General features: G+C 45.3%; 1 protein-coding gene and 1 pseudogene across 1 annotated transcript; both read right to left on the bottom strand.

Moving 5' to 3' along the window:
• Positions 1 to 4,823: 4,823 nt before the first annotated feature.
• Positions 4,824 to 5,069, bottom strand: CTXN2 (cortexin 2). The gene has a single exon (XM_066636302.1). It carries the CDS (start codon positions 5,067 to 5,069, stop codon positions 4,824 to 4,826), a length of 246 nt encoding a protein of 81 aa, XP_066492399.1.
• A 4,411-nt stretch (positions 5,070 to 9,480) lies between these two features.
• On the bottom strand, positions 9,481 to 9,599 carry LOC136659690 (5S ribosomal RNA; annotated as a pseudogene).
• Positions 9,600 to 13,784: the final 4,185 nt, after the last annotated feature.

Consider the following 13,784-nt stretch of genomic DNA (forward strand, 5'->3'; position numbering starts at 1 on the left):
TCCAGGGAATGGGAAGAGGAAGTGTCCCTGTGGAAGTGAATAGACAGACAGGAGGTCTGCTGCCTGAGGTGACTGACTCAGTTGGCTTCATAGATGGGCCAGCTCTGTTCAAGACCTAAAAATGATTGGCAACCTTCAGTCTCAAAAGACTATGGTATAAGCCTACAGCACCCGGTATTCCCAGGCAGTCTCCCATCCAAGTACTAACCAGGCCTGAACCTGCTTAGCTTCCGAGAGCAGATGAGATCAGGTATGTGCAGGGTAAAGTCTAAAGTTACTACTGTAAATGAGTGTAAATGAGGAATACATCTAAATGCCCTCATAAAGAATGGTAATGAAACATTGAAATGTTGGTACAGGAGAACTCATGCTGCAATAGGCTCTACCAGCTGTGTGGATTCCTTACCACCTCCATTGCAGTTACACACATCTGGAGGGACTAAGCAGTGAAATTCCTTGGGGGTGAAGTGCTCTGGGGCAGGGGGTGGTTACGCCACTGCTCAGCAACATTTTTAAAATCTTTGTATTTTTGAGTAATACCACCATGTTATATATCAATCGATACATAATTCCCAATAGAATGCAATGAAACAACCCACGTTGAAATATCTCTATTCTATAAAAAGTTATAACCAAAAAAAACCATTGGGGCAGGGCACTGGCACATCACCATGCCCACCCCCAGAGGTACTGCCCCTCCCATTGCATGGGAGGAGGTCCATGAATCATAGGGGTGACACACTGGCCTCTCATTCCTGATGACACCACTGGGATTTAGAACCAACACAGGCTGAGAGTGGACACAATGTAGTTTGCAGACTCTGTACGCCCAACAAATCGTCCACAGAAATAATTACAATCAGTGGCTGAGAGTGACTTTGAATCCAGCTGCTCCAAATTACTACCCTTATAGAAATGGAACACTGGCACTGGCTCCCAAAGGTCTTGGACTGGGGTCTTTGCCAGTCCTACTACCTCAAATAATCCTGTGAGTGCAGACCGAACCTGGGATCTACTGCACGTATTGCATGTCGCTGTGCCCCACCGTTACAAGGGGCAGTGTTCCAAAGTGATCCAACTTTTCTCAGTATCTGAATGCACTCCTCTCTTTAGACACAGTCTTTCTGTTTCTCCTGGGCATTTCCCTTAAGATCTAGTGTAGCCTGAGTGGCATTTCATTTAGCCCACAGACCTGCAATTCCCTGGCTGTCATTTGTCTAGATTATAAGGCAAACCGGCACAATATGAAATTACAGAGATGAATGAACGAACTCTCTGTGCTGATTGGCTTTATCTCCATGCTTCTCCGAGCACCTCTTTTAACAAGAGTGACAATGCTGAGATGAAATCCTGATTCCAGTGTCTCTTGAAATGGAATTGAACAGCTGTCAAATATTGTCAGTCTAGCTCTTGCTGCCTGAGCTGAGAGGTGACCTTGAGGAGCAACTTGTTACAGCTGCTTCTTTGCCGTGACAGAGCAAAGGCCAATCCTTTTACCAGTCATGATTCCTCTTAGATGCTCCCAAGACCTTTCTGATGATGCAAGAAAGCAAGATGTGGTGATTAATTACCAGCTGATTGAGTGCTGTGTCTGTTCCTAGTTTTGACTTACTCACCCCTCACTTGCTTTCTAATTCCTCCTTTCTTATGGTCTGCAGTTAAGCTCAGGAACCCACAGGGATGGTACTGGGAGGGGATGCGAATTGTGCCCCCCCCCAATGTGGGACTTTGGTGTAGAGGTGCTGAGACCGATTAAAGGGCTTTGTGCAAATCACAAAAAACCAAAAAGCCTCACATGCAACTGAAGGGCTGGGGAACTGTCAAGACCAAAATGAGCCCAGCACCAGAACTAGATCAGATCTCCTTGAGGAGGAGCCCACTGCTGACTGCACTGCATACCTGGATGAAGAGGAATGGGATACCTGACTACCACCTGGGGAGTCAGCAGCATCAGGGGATTCAATGCAGCCCTATGCAAACCCTCCAGCATCATCCTCAGGAGTAGAGAAAGCAATGAGATGAACCTCAAACCGTCTGCCAACCAGATGTGCACTCTGCAAGGGAAGGCAGAAGACCTACCAGATGCAGCACCTAGTGGTTAGCAACTGGCACCACACCTCCCTGCCCCTCCCTTTAAATGGGAACAAATAGAACACGACTGGCAGCACAATCCTATGCATGTATACTCAGAAGTAGGTGCCATTGTGTTCAGTGAGGCTTACTCCCAGGAAAGTGTGTATAGGATTGCAACCTAGGAAAGGTCGTTTGCAGCCACCACTCCAGGCTAGGAAGCCAGAGAGAAGAAGGCTACCTGTGGAAAACTACCCTCCCACTAGGGGTGAGAACCCCCAAGGCCAAAGGCTCCCTTGTAGCCAAACAGTAAAAGAATGTGATGGTTTGAGGGGTATTGCAATGCACTCCCTCCTAAGTGAACTGAGACCAGGTAGATGAAACTGGTGGTGAAGCTGGTAGGAGACCAGGTGGATGAAAAGTACTGTAGTTTTTTTAAAAGGCAGTACAACGTATCAGGAGAAGGGATTGCAAGGGTACAGAAAAGAAGAAAGAAATGAAAAGAAAAGAAAGGCGATCTTACAAATAGAAAAAATGCTAATAATCCAAATAAAAAATTAATGAATTGGATGAAAATTTAAGGCACATCCAAATGTCAGCCTCCTGCATTTCTGGCCTGGACACTGCAGCCCACGTTTGGAAGCATGGCAGGTACTACCTTTTCCAGGACTGTGATAAAGGAAAAGGACCCTGCCTTTTTCAGGTTCCCTAATTCATCACATTAAGCTAGCAAGGCAGGCTCTGTGTCTTCCTGATATCTGCCAGCCATGTTGATTAATGGAGGACAAAGCAAGGTTGATGGTACAAACAGAGCTAAATTGGTAAGGGTCCAACTTGCTGGGGTCCAGAAGCCAGCATGGGACACATTGAGCTGGAAACATTACAAGTGGAGTGTCTGGGAAGGCCAGAAGTAGGGCAAACCTCTTGGGACCTCCAGCTTTCCTTGGTGTCGTGCAAACCATTATATCCCAGCTTGAAATATGCTGAGATGCTTGGTGAGGGTTTTGGGCACACAATGCACAGAGACATGATTTCCAATCTTTCTGAGTTTTGTGATAAATAACCACCTGATCCTATTGAGCTGCCATGCCACTAGAACAAGCACCATCTGCTGAAAAGCAGGCATTAAGCGTGTGTGACATCACAAACTGCCAGCTCAATGGCACGAAGGCCAGAGACTTCCTCTGTGCACTGGCAAATCCTGGTTGGCCTGCCAGAGCAGGTTAGCCCTTGGGTGAAATAGGGCAGGAGGAGGGTGGAACAGGGAGGAGTTGGGGTGGAAGATGAATGGATCAGGCCTGGGAGTGGGGCAGTCTTGGCAGTGGTGGTACACACTGAATCCAAACCCGCTTCCTGGGTTTCATCTGCCTGCACAGATCAACTTGGACTTGTGCCAGCTATAGAGTTGGGGCAAAGCAAATAACCATTCTGGGGCTTTGCATTAAGCATAAACGTACTGAGCAGGTCCAAATAGGAAGAGGGCTTCAAAAACAGACATAACATTATTGAATATTTGAACACTTTTTATAGGAGGGTAAATATGACATCACTGGATTCTAGATTGGGAATATAGTATAAGAATTTTCTTTTCATTTTGGACTGATACACACTGCAAAAGGAGTAAGGAAAGTGTGTGTGAGTTTTCTGTTTTGTTAATCTTTATTGGTGATTTTCTCCTGGATTAAGCACTATGGCACCTTTATTCATTCCTAGATTTGTACCTTTGTTTTGTTCTTATGCAAACTTCATATAAGTGGAAAATCTGTATTTGAAAATGTTAAATACAGAGGTCCATGGAGAAATTTCAGCTCTCCAACCCCTACCCCAATTGCTTGCAATCCCACCCTTCTCCATTTAAGTAGAGATGAGAAGGAAAACTCTGATCCCAAACCTCCACTGCCTTGTGGCTACATCCAGTTATGGGAAAGGCTTCAGGAGCCAACCTCCAGGCAAAATCCGGAGCCGGAGTCCCTGAGGCAGTTCATGGCTGAACACGTTCATGTTCATGTTCATGTTCAGTTCATGTTCTGGCAACTCCTGCGACACCGCTGGAACCAACCGTATTGGCCTCTGCCTTTCCATTGGACCATTTCAGCGACGCGGAGAGGGGGGATTTGCTGCATGGGTAACAGCCTATCCTCCATACCTACTTTACCCAGGCTTCGCGCACTGGAGAGGACACTCTGTTCCAGAACCACCATTCAGAGCGTGACACCATAGTCTTCCAAGACTGAAGGATGCCAATTTTTTTTTTTTTTTGGGGAGGACAAGTCTATAAATGGCTACTAGTGGTGCTGGCTACCTGCTACTTCCAGGTACAAAGGTGGTATAACTCTGAATACCAGTTGCTATGCAGCAACAGTGGATCTCCATGTCCCACTTCTGGCTTTTCCCAAAGGGATCTTATTGGCTATTGTGGGGGGGGGGAGAAGATGTTGGACTACATGAATTTTTGGACTAATTCAGCAGGACTCTTATGTCAAATTTGCTATTTTTCATCATGCTTGGAGTTCTTCCCACACTCTGCTATTTCTCTCTTGCATTGTTATAATTTTAAAAAAAAGGCTTGGAGCAAAAGCTGCATGGAAAATGATTTTATGAATCTGCAACAAATATTTATTTAACCAAAAAATGCCATTACTACATCTTCAAAACATAGTTGTCTGTTACAAATGCTTCCTTGCTAGGATTTTGTTTTCTTTCTCAAAATGAAAAACATCAGAATTAAGGCAGGGTTCTCTTTGGGGGGTTTTTCATGCAAGAGCATATTCAAATGTCCCCTTGTCAAGCCCTTCAACTTCATCCTCCCATGTGGAAGATGGCATACTGCTATAAGGGTCCAGTAAAATTTTGAAGCATCTGATAATCAGAAGTCCCAAGAAGACACACAGGATCCCTACGAAGGCAAAGCCGGTTTTTTGCTCCAGCGTCAGGGGAAAGGTGGACACCTCATTGACACTCATGCTCACTGACACATTGTTGCAGTAGTTACTGCTCATCTCTGGGCTTCACATCCTGGTGGGCCTTCAAGACTTCTTTGCCTGTGGACAGAAATGGGAAATGGTTAAAAAATGCCACATGTATCTTAGGATATGAGTGATCAAAATCAGAGGAACTTGGTTGCACCACAATGGAAGAACTTTCCATTGAATGTCCTTCAGAAAGTCCCAGGTTTAATCCTGTGTTTCCTGATAGGGCTGGGAATGACCCTAATTACACAGGAGGGAATGCCTCTTCTGGAATGATGCTTGTTACAACACTAACATGCATCATCTAGAAAAAAAACAAAAATGAGTTGTGTTTTGCTTCACAACTGTTACTCCTATGTAAAGTTATTTCATGAATCAATTCAAATGTGTGCAATTAATAATAATAATAATAATAATAATAATAATAATAATAATAATAATAATAATAATAATAATAATAATAATAATTATAAAGGTATTTATATACTGCCTTTCTAGGTCCTCAGATTTCTCCTCAGACTTCATTCAAGGCGGTTTACATAGGCAGGCTATTTAAATCCCCGTAGTGATTTTTACAATTGAAAGAAGGCTCTATCTTCCAAGAGCCACAACAATTCAGATGTTTCATTCTGATCTGGCCTCCATCCTCCCACGCTCAGAGCAGATGGAATAACTCGGCTCAGCTTATCAGCTGCTTCAAGGTCGCACGGTGCCAGTGGCCTCGAACTGGCGACCTGCGGATGTTATCTTCAGGCAAATGGAGGCTCTACCCTCTAGACCAGACCTCCTGCCCTATCAACTAATCAATCCTAACCCCTTATGTCAGTGCTTTCCAGTACTGGCATAGCGGTGCCAGTGGGACATGTGCTGCATCCTGCAGTTGGGTGTCACTCATGGAGGCCTCCTCAAAGTAAGGGAATGTTTGTTCCTTTACCTCAGAGCTGCATTGCCCTTATGTCAGTGGAAAGCACTGACATAAGGGGTTAGGATTGCGCCCTAAAAGCCAACGTACATGTTATACTAAATGCATGATGTGACCATGTCTTTATTTTTTAAAAACAGTGGTATAGGGAGATGGGCATAAAACAGAATGGGACCATGGATGGGGATTTGGGGAGGGGGGCTTTAGAATTTTGCCTCTGCTGTGGTTTTATTCCCAATCATGCCCCCATCCATGCTATTTTAAAGAGAAGAAAAAGTTCCCATGAGAAAGATCCATATAAATAATTACAGTAGTCACCCCTTGTCTTAGACACAGTTGACTTGCCAGAATTCAGCTATACGTGATCTGAAAACCAAAACACACACACAAAGAGACAGAGAAAAAAACAACAGTTTAAACTGGTGGTCTTCAACCTTTTTCATGCCATGACCCCAACAAATAAATAAATAAATAAAGTATGAGGCTTGGGATCCACTGCTGATCCTGCCCCATTCCAGGACCCGATCCACCGGCCTCCTCCATTTTCCTGTGAAGTGTGAGTTTTCCTCACAACTCTGTGAGCCAGCATGGCCAGCCTTAGGAGCTGTGGGGTAAGAAAGCAAGAAGAGGCTGCACAAGATTATATCAAGAACTTTCTTTTGATAAGGAAGTACCATTATTAGGTTGGATCCACGCTCTCTCTTGCACAGACTTTGAAAGGTTGCCGCAACCCTCCAGATGAGGCTTTGTGACCCCATTGGGGTTGTGACCCACCAGGGATAGGAAAATCCAGCTGGGCTTGACTCGAGTTGAGTCTAGAGTCACCGCCCCCCACAACTCGACTAGAAAAAGAATCATAACAGGGGCACTTTCCAAGTCGCCCTTTAGTGACTCTAAGGGCGCAATCCTAACCCCTGACATAAGCACTGACATAAGGGCAATGCAGCTCTGAGGTAAGGGAACAAACATTCCCTTACTTTGAGGAGGCCTCCATGAGTGCCACCCAACTGCAGGATGCAGCACATGCCCCATTGGTACCGCTATCCCAGTGCTGAAAAGCACTGACGTAAGGGGTTAGGATTGCACCCTTAAGGATTTGAGTAGAGTCACCCCCCCCTTTAAAAAGCCTGCTGTGGAAACTTCACCAAGGAGCAAAAACAATAGTTCTGAAGCAAACCCACACACACATTTCTGTTGTTTTTAGAAGCTATGTTCAGTAAAGGACGTACTCTCAGGTAAATTTCCCTAGGATTGTAGCTTTAAGGTAGCATGAGCTACAGCCTGTCTCTCAACCCTTGGGAAAGAGAATGGCCTAGGCAAGGGATTCCCCCATCTTTTGGCTAACAGATGTCCATCACTCAGTGTGTTATTTCACATGGTGGGCTAGAGTGAGTCAATTCTAGAAAATAATATATACATTTTGTACATAATAAGAATTTTCACAACAGGAGAAAAATATCTGCAGCTTCAGGACTGCTTGCTGCACTTATTTTCTCTGCTTGCTTTACTTTATCCAGCAGGAGGAAGAAAGTGCACAGTGGTACTCTAATCATAATGCCAGTGGGCTCACCTGATTGGTCAAAATGTGCTGGTGGGCCAGACGTACGTAGCTAGTGGGCTATGGTTTGGGGACTCTGACTTAGAGATTGACATGTACCCCTAGGCAAACGTCTCAGTTTGCCTCCTGTTGAGCCTGATGCTTTTTCTCTCAGATCCTCTGAAAAAGGTTTCAAGAGCAGCACCTGAGCACTCCTGCTGGTGAATAATAATGTGGAACAAGATGTCATTCTACAGGTCATAAACAAATCCTTCTTTTAGAAATAAAAAAAGGAAAAGGAACTGGGTTTACAGTAAGTGAAATTATCAAAGGAAGTGAAATGCTTATATGATGTAATTGATAAAGGCTACCTGATACTTTCATGTAAGGCACAATTCCAGGCTTTCCTGAAGTTTGAACAGCTGTAGAGAAAGAAAAAGGAAAACCATATTTAGCTGTTATTAATTTATACTTTATTTTATTAATGTTGGACAACCCAATCTTGAGCTGCCCGGCGCTCAGGGCTGCAGTGGCTCTGAAAATGGCTGCTGCTGCTGTATCCCGCATGCTCAGCGGGCAGCATTGGGGGGTCCTCAGGAGAGGGGGACTTTTGCCCCTTTCCCCTGGGTAAGGCGAGTAGCCCCGCAATGGGGCTACTTGATTCTATGGTGACCCAGAATTAAAAGCCTCTGTGTCAAGGGGGTGGCTCGACAAGGAGGCTCAGGATCCGATGGAGCAAAGCTCCACCAGTCCCGCCTCCTCCCCCTCTCCCCGCCCTTCCTGCCTCCCCCCATTCCCCAACCTATCTGCTACCAGGTGGTCCACATGATCACTGAGCGGCAGAGCAATGGTGTTCTGCCAGCGCTAGCCCAGCACCAGCCAGCACTGAGCTAGTACCAGTGCTCCACTGGTGCTGAGGTCCGCAAACATGCCTTACGGCAAATAAAACAAAACAACTTGGTCCTTAACTGATGGCAAAGAGTCAGGAGACAGATATGGTACAAGGATGCAGCTGTGGTATTGGATGACAGAAGATGAGTGGGTTACTAGGACCAGATTTGCAAAATATAGTTTATAAAAAAGGACAATCATAAAAGAAGTTCACATCTTATTGAGAAAATGAAATTTTTCTTCTGTTTCAGTAACTTATTAATTATTATTAACAGTATTTATATACCACTTTTCAACAAAAGTTCACAAAGCGGTTTACAGAGAAAAATCAAATAACTAATGGCTTCCTGTCCCAAAAGGGCTCACAATCTAAAGAGATGCAAAACACCAGCAGACAGCCACTAGAAAAGACACTGCTGGGGTGAGGAGGGCCAGTTACTCTCCCCCTGCTAAATAAAAGAGGGGCACCCACTTGAAAAAGTGCCTGTAATGAGTCTGGAGACTTTTCCAGCCTGTGTACTTTGATGTCACATCTCACATGTCACATCCTCAGTTGCAAATGATAGCATAAAAATCAGGTGATTACATCACTTTCTGGTTTTTGTCTTTCTAGCCACAAGGTGTCCTTGTCCACATCTATTCTTTCAAAGTCTGGTGAGACCCACCAATCCATCACCCCAAGTTTCAGAGCTGACAGAATGTTCTTGGTGGGTTTGCAAGTGCCACCTGTCTCTCCAAGTGCCACCTGTGTCTCCCACCTGTGTCTCCCAGCAGGTGGGCATTGCAAGATCCAGGCACTCCACAAAGCCCCCAGAATCTACTTAGCATACCTTGGTTGGTGCAAAACATTATCTCTCATATGTGCACCTCCCTCATTCCAACACCCAAATATAAATTGAGACTGAAATAATTACATGGACGCATCACTATCTTAGCGGGTCTGTCTAATTCTGTGTTCTCTTTCCAATAGTAGATAGCTCCAACAATGCATAAGCACAGTAGGAAGAGGATTTTCCTTCTGTTGTTTGCCTCCCACACTGACTATTCAGAGACATGGTTGGCAAACTTCAGTCTCGAAAGACTATGGTATAAGCCTACAGCACCCGGTATTCCCAGGCAGTCTCCCATCCAAGTACTAACCAGGCCTGACCCTGCTTAGCTTCCGAGATCAGATGAGATTGGGCATATTCAGAGATATATTACCTCTGTATCTGGAGGGTCTAGTTAGCTGCCACAGGTTATACTGGTTAAAACATCTATCCTCTAAGAATCTGTGTAAACCTTTCATGAGGCTTCTAAGCCAAGACTGCACAGACTTCAGGCTCCTGGGATTTCTGTGGTCTTTCACCAGAACCCCAAGGGCCATAAACTGCAGCCAAGTGTTCAGGGGTGGAGCCAGCGGCTTATTAAATCCCATGAGCCATACCCTGGGATGACCTGCATACACAGGTGCACAAATACACAAGGGATTCTAACATAAGCCTCTAAGAAGAGCTACTTAAAAACCTTCACAAAAGCCATCAGTTAATATTTTACAAGTGAGGGAGGCTGAGAGAAGCAATTCACAAAGGCCAGCCACAGCAGTGATTTTATTGTTCTTGCAATTTTATTTGTGGTTGTTAAACTACTGGGAAAAGGAAACCCAGTTCTACCAGTAGGTAGATCCTGGTCTAGCTTCTGCCTACTCTTGTTCTAATCTACTCATCTTGTGCTGAGAAGCTACCAATCAGACTTTCGTGCTGTCCTATGTCATGTTGGCCAAGAACATGACGTGTTGGCCAAGGAGCATAGCTTCTGCTTCCTTGCCATTCTTTCTCAGCTTGTGACTTGGTAAACAGATTTCTTTTACAAAGGAAGAGTCTTTTGTAAATCCCCAGTGATCCGTTCTCTGAAGGAACCTGATCCCGCGAAGGCTTCTCTGAACATCCAATTGCTTAGGGAAAGGAGATTAAAATGATGAAATGTTTTCCACTTGTCACATCATCTTTCATCATCGCTTTAGTCTGGAACACTGGACTGGGAATGAGAATGGGGCCTTCGTACTCCTCGTTCCAGTTGTACAATACAGGCTGATCTTTCAAAAGAATCACTATATGGACCTTTTGAAATAATTAACTAAAACCCAACCAGCACACTTCCAATCCCAATTCCTTGTTGGCTGAGAAAGTGTAACATTGAACAGTGTGGGCTGAGAAATCATGGGACAACAATCAAAGTTCAGTTTTGAATATACTGAATGGGTATAGGCAAGCATTTTTTTTTATCAGTTCCTGCAACACCATCTTACCCTACTAATACAACAATACTGGCCTACCTTACAGTGATGTTGCAATGTACGTGAAGATTTGTGAATGCTTAGAAAAAGCACTATATACTTACTAAGAAACATTTCAATTATTACTTATGCTAGCCATGATCTATCATCTATTGTGTTATGTCATGGAACGGAATGGGATTATAACCTTGCTGCAGTCAATAACCTAGTCTTGTTTACCATTTTCTTTAAAGGTATACATGATACGTGTTCCAGTGTTGGAGTGCACAACTTCACCTAATTAAGATTGTTATTATTAAGGCACAGGGAACTATCCAATTACACCTGCACAGCTACATTTCTCATTGCAATCACTGCTGCAGCTGATGGCACTAGCTGGAGGGAAAATTGCTTTTTCCCCACTGAGTGTTGGGGAAAACGCAATATCTCCGCAACCAAGATACTATTCAGAGAAAAGATGTCTGGAACAAATGAATCACAATTGTGCAGCTAAGAACCCCCTCCCCCAAATGGTCTGGAATGCCTCGAAGACAGAAAAAAGTGCTGTTTCTCCCTTATTGAAGAGCTGAGATCCAAAACCTAGCATTCAGCAGACTTCTAGATTTTGCGGGGCCATGCTGTGCTGTTCAGGGTGGGGACACTGGTTAGCCATCTTGAAGACTTGGCCTTCTAGGTCCTCCTCCCCACCCCAGGTTGCTGCCAGGATCTGCTTTTTGTTTCTCTGTCTCCTTTTTGCTTTCCAGCAACAGGAGATTGCAGCAAGTCCATGCAGCAAAAATCTGATCCTCCAAATAGACTCCACAGTTCTACACAATATTCAAGAGGATGAATTCACTTGATGCAAGATCTTTCTTTCCTAACATGCTTAAGGATATTGTGCAGTAAACACAAACACAGTCATTTGTGACCAACAGAACAAACAATTCTGTATCATGACTCATCCTTAACATGGGAACACCAATTACCATGCTAGTTGGTTTTACACATCTTGGCACAGGGGTATAGCCTACAGCACAAAACGAGCCAATTGTTGATCCCCACTTGCATCAGAAGCTCTCCATGGCCCTCTCCCATAAAGGCTCCAATCCTCACCACACCGACTTGGAAGGAATGTGCCCCCGCAATCAACAGGGCTTACTTCCAAGTAGACATGGTTAGGATCCGGTTGTTCAATATCCAAGGAATTTCACCAGCCAATTTTGAACAGCAGCATTTAGATGATCTGTCAGCAAAAACAGAATCAGGTCTGCCAACCCTAGACAGCTTGATTTCTTGTCCCCCCCCCTTCCATCCTACCCCTCCCCCCAACACTGCTGTTTTCTTACCTGGTCATAGTAAGACAGAGGTAGCCTACATGACAATGATACTGTCTCTGTTGTAAGCATTGTGAGAAAGCAACACAACTCAGCACACCAAGGTCAATACATCCTGTTGCGCCCAGTCCGGTCAGAACCAGCCCAGGCAGATGCCCGCACCCTGTTCCTTTGTCCCACCTAGGTGTAAAAGCTACGCAACCCCCCCCCGCCCCATCACCACCACCGTGCCCCACCCCACGCTGGAGTCAGAACCCTAGAGATCGTACCAACCCTTTTCCTCCGGAGCTTTTGTCCCCACCATGCTCCCGACCTATGGAAGTTTCAAGGTCCCTGGAGATGCAGGTCTTCGGCTTGGGCTCATTCACACGCACGCCCAGCGGGTCTACAGCTTCCGACGAGCATCCCTCCCTCCGGAGAGTCTGGACTCAGCTATGGGCGTTTCTTCAGCCGGGTTATGCATTGCTTTGGGGTGGGGTAGAGGGGGGGGGGCTGTCTCCTCTCTCCCTGTCAATCCCAAATCCCGGGGAATAGAGGTGGAGGGTGGCGTGGGGTGGGGGGAGGTTAGAATCAAAGCGTGATTATTCTGCAGCCAAGAAGGCTCTTCTCCCAATTATTCAGGTTAAGCTGAAACTTCCTGCAAAACACTACGTGCCAGGCATCCCTAAATCGTCCACATTCCCACCCAGTTGCTGCAGCTGCAGCATCCCTAGCCTGGATCTGGGGATGCCTTTCTCCTCCCAGCCAGAGGAGATTTGCCTATCCTGGCTCGACTGTTTTGTGGCTCTGAAATCTACAAGCCTCTCCCACCCCATCCCTGGGGAAAAGGGTTTCCTGGCTGCTGCCAGGGCACCTGGGAGGAAAACGGTGCTTATTATTGATGGGCTTGAGAACAAAAATGCAGCCCAGTCCTGCACACAGGCGAGCCCCACCTTCCATGCTGCTAGTTTAGGCAGGCTGGTGAAATTGACCAGGCTTTCGTCTCTAGAGGATGCCCATGTGTCAGTTTCAATGGTGTGTTTTCAGGGGCAGCCCACATGATGGAAAGGCAGTCACAGGTGACCTGGAGCGATTGGAGACACTAGTGTTAGACTGGCTGCTTTACAAAGCAGCAAGAACTGATTGAGTACATAGCTTAAAAAAAACAAAAACACATCTCTGCTTGGTCGCCTTTCTATGGCAGTTGGCAAGACTGGATTTGAGATGACTTCCCATTATGCCTTTGTTGCTGCTGCCTTCTGCTGAACAGCCATGTTAAGTCCAATTTGGTGGGGTGGGAATGTCAAATGATGCTCACTGTACAGGAGCCCTGGTGGACGACTGTCACCCCACCCTGCCTGTTTTGGGTCTATGGGGAATGCAGTTCGGAGCTCAGAGCAGCCACTGTGTTCTCCCCATTAACTTTAATGGGGTAGAGATTGGCCCTCTGTGACTCCTACCTTGTAAAAATGTCTCTTGCCTTCCGGGAATTTATGGGAACAATCGTTGCATTTCCAGATCTCGTACTCCACGCCAAACCCATGACAACGAAATGAAATGATGTTATTCACTTTTATTGTTAAAAAAAAAAGATTATTTTATTTTTCCTGATAGGGGGTATCATTATTTGCAGCTAAGCAGCAAGTGAAATTCCCTGTAAAGTCAATTTATATAGATTAACATGAATAAACACCAGGTGCATGTTAAATGATAATTTAATCTCCTCAGTACCCTAGTAGCTCAACCACCCGTTGGAGACCCATTTGCTGGGATTGTGGCATCACTAATGTGCTGGGTGAAATTACAGTTCCATCATTCATATTTATCT

The sequence above is a fragment of the Tiliqua scincoides genome, chromosome 8, assembly GCF_035046505.1.
Source record: "Tiliqua scincoides isolate rTilSci1 chromosome 8, rTilSci1.hap2, whole genome shotgun sequence".
Taxonomy (NCBI): domain Eukaryota; kingdom Metazoa; phylum Chordata; class Lepidosauria; order Squamata; family Scincidae; genus Tiliqua; species Tiliqua scincoides.

Coding starts and splice junctions, on each gene's coding strand:
- CTXN2 (XM_066636302.1), bottom strand. CDS start 5,069: ATGAGCAGTAACTACTGCAACAATGTGTCAGTGAGCATGAGTGTCAAT.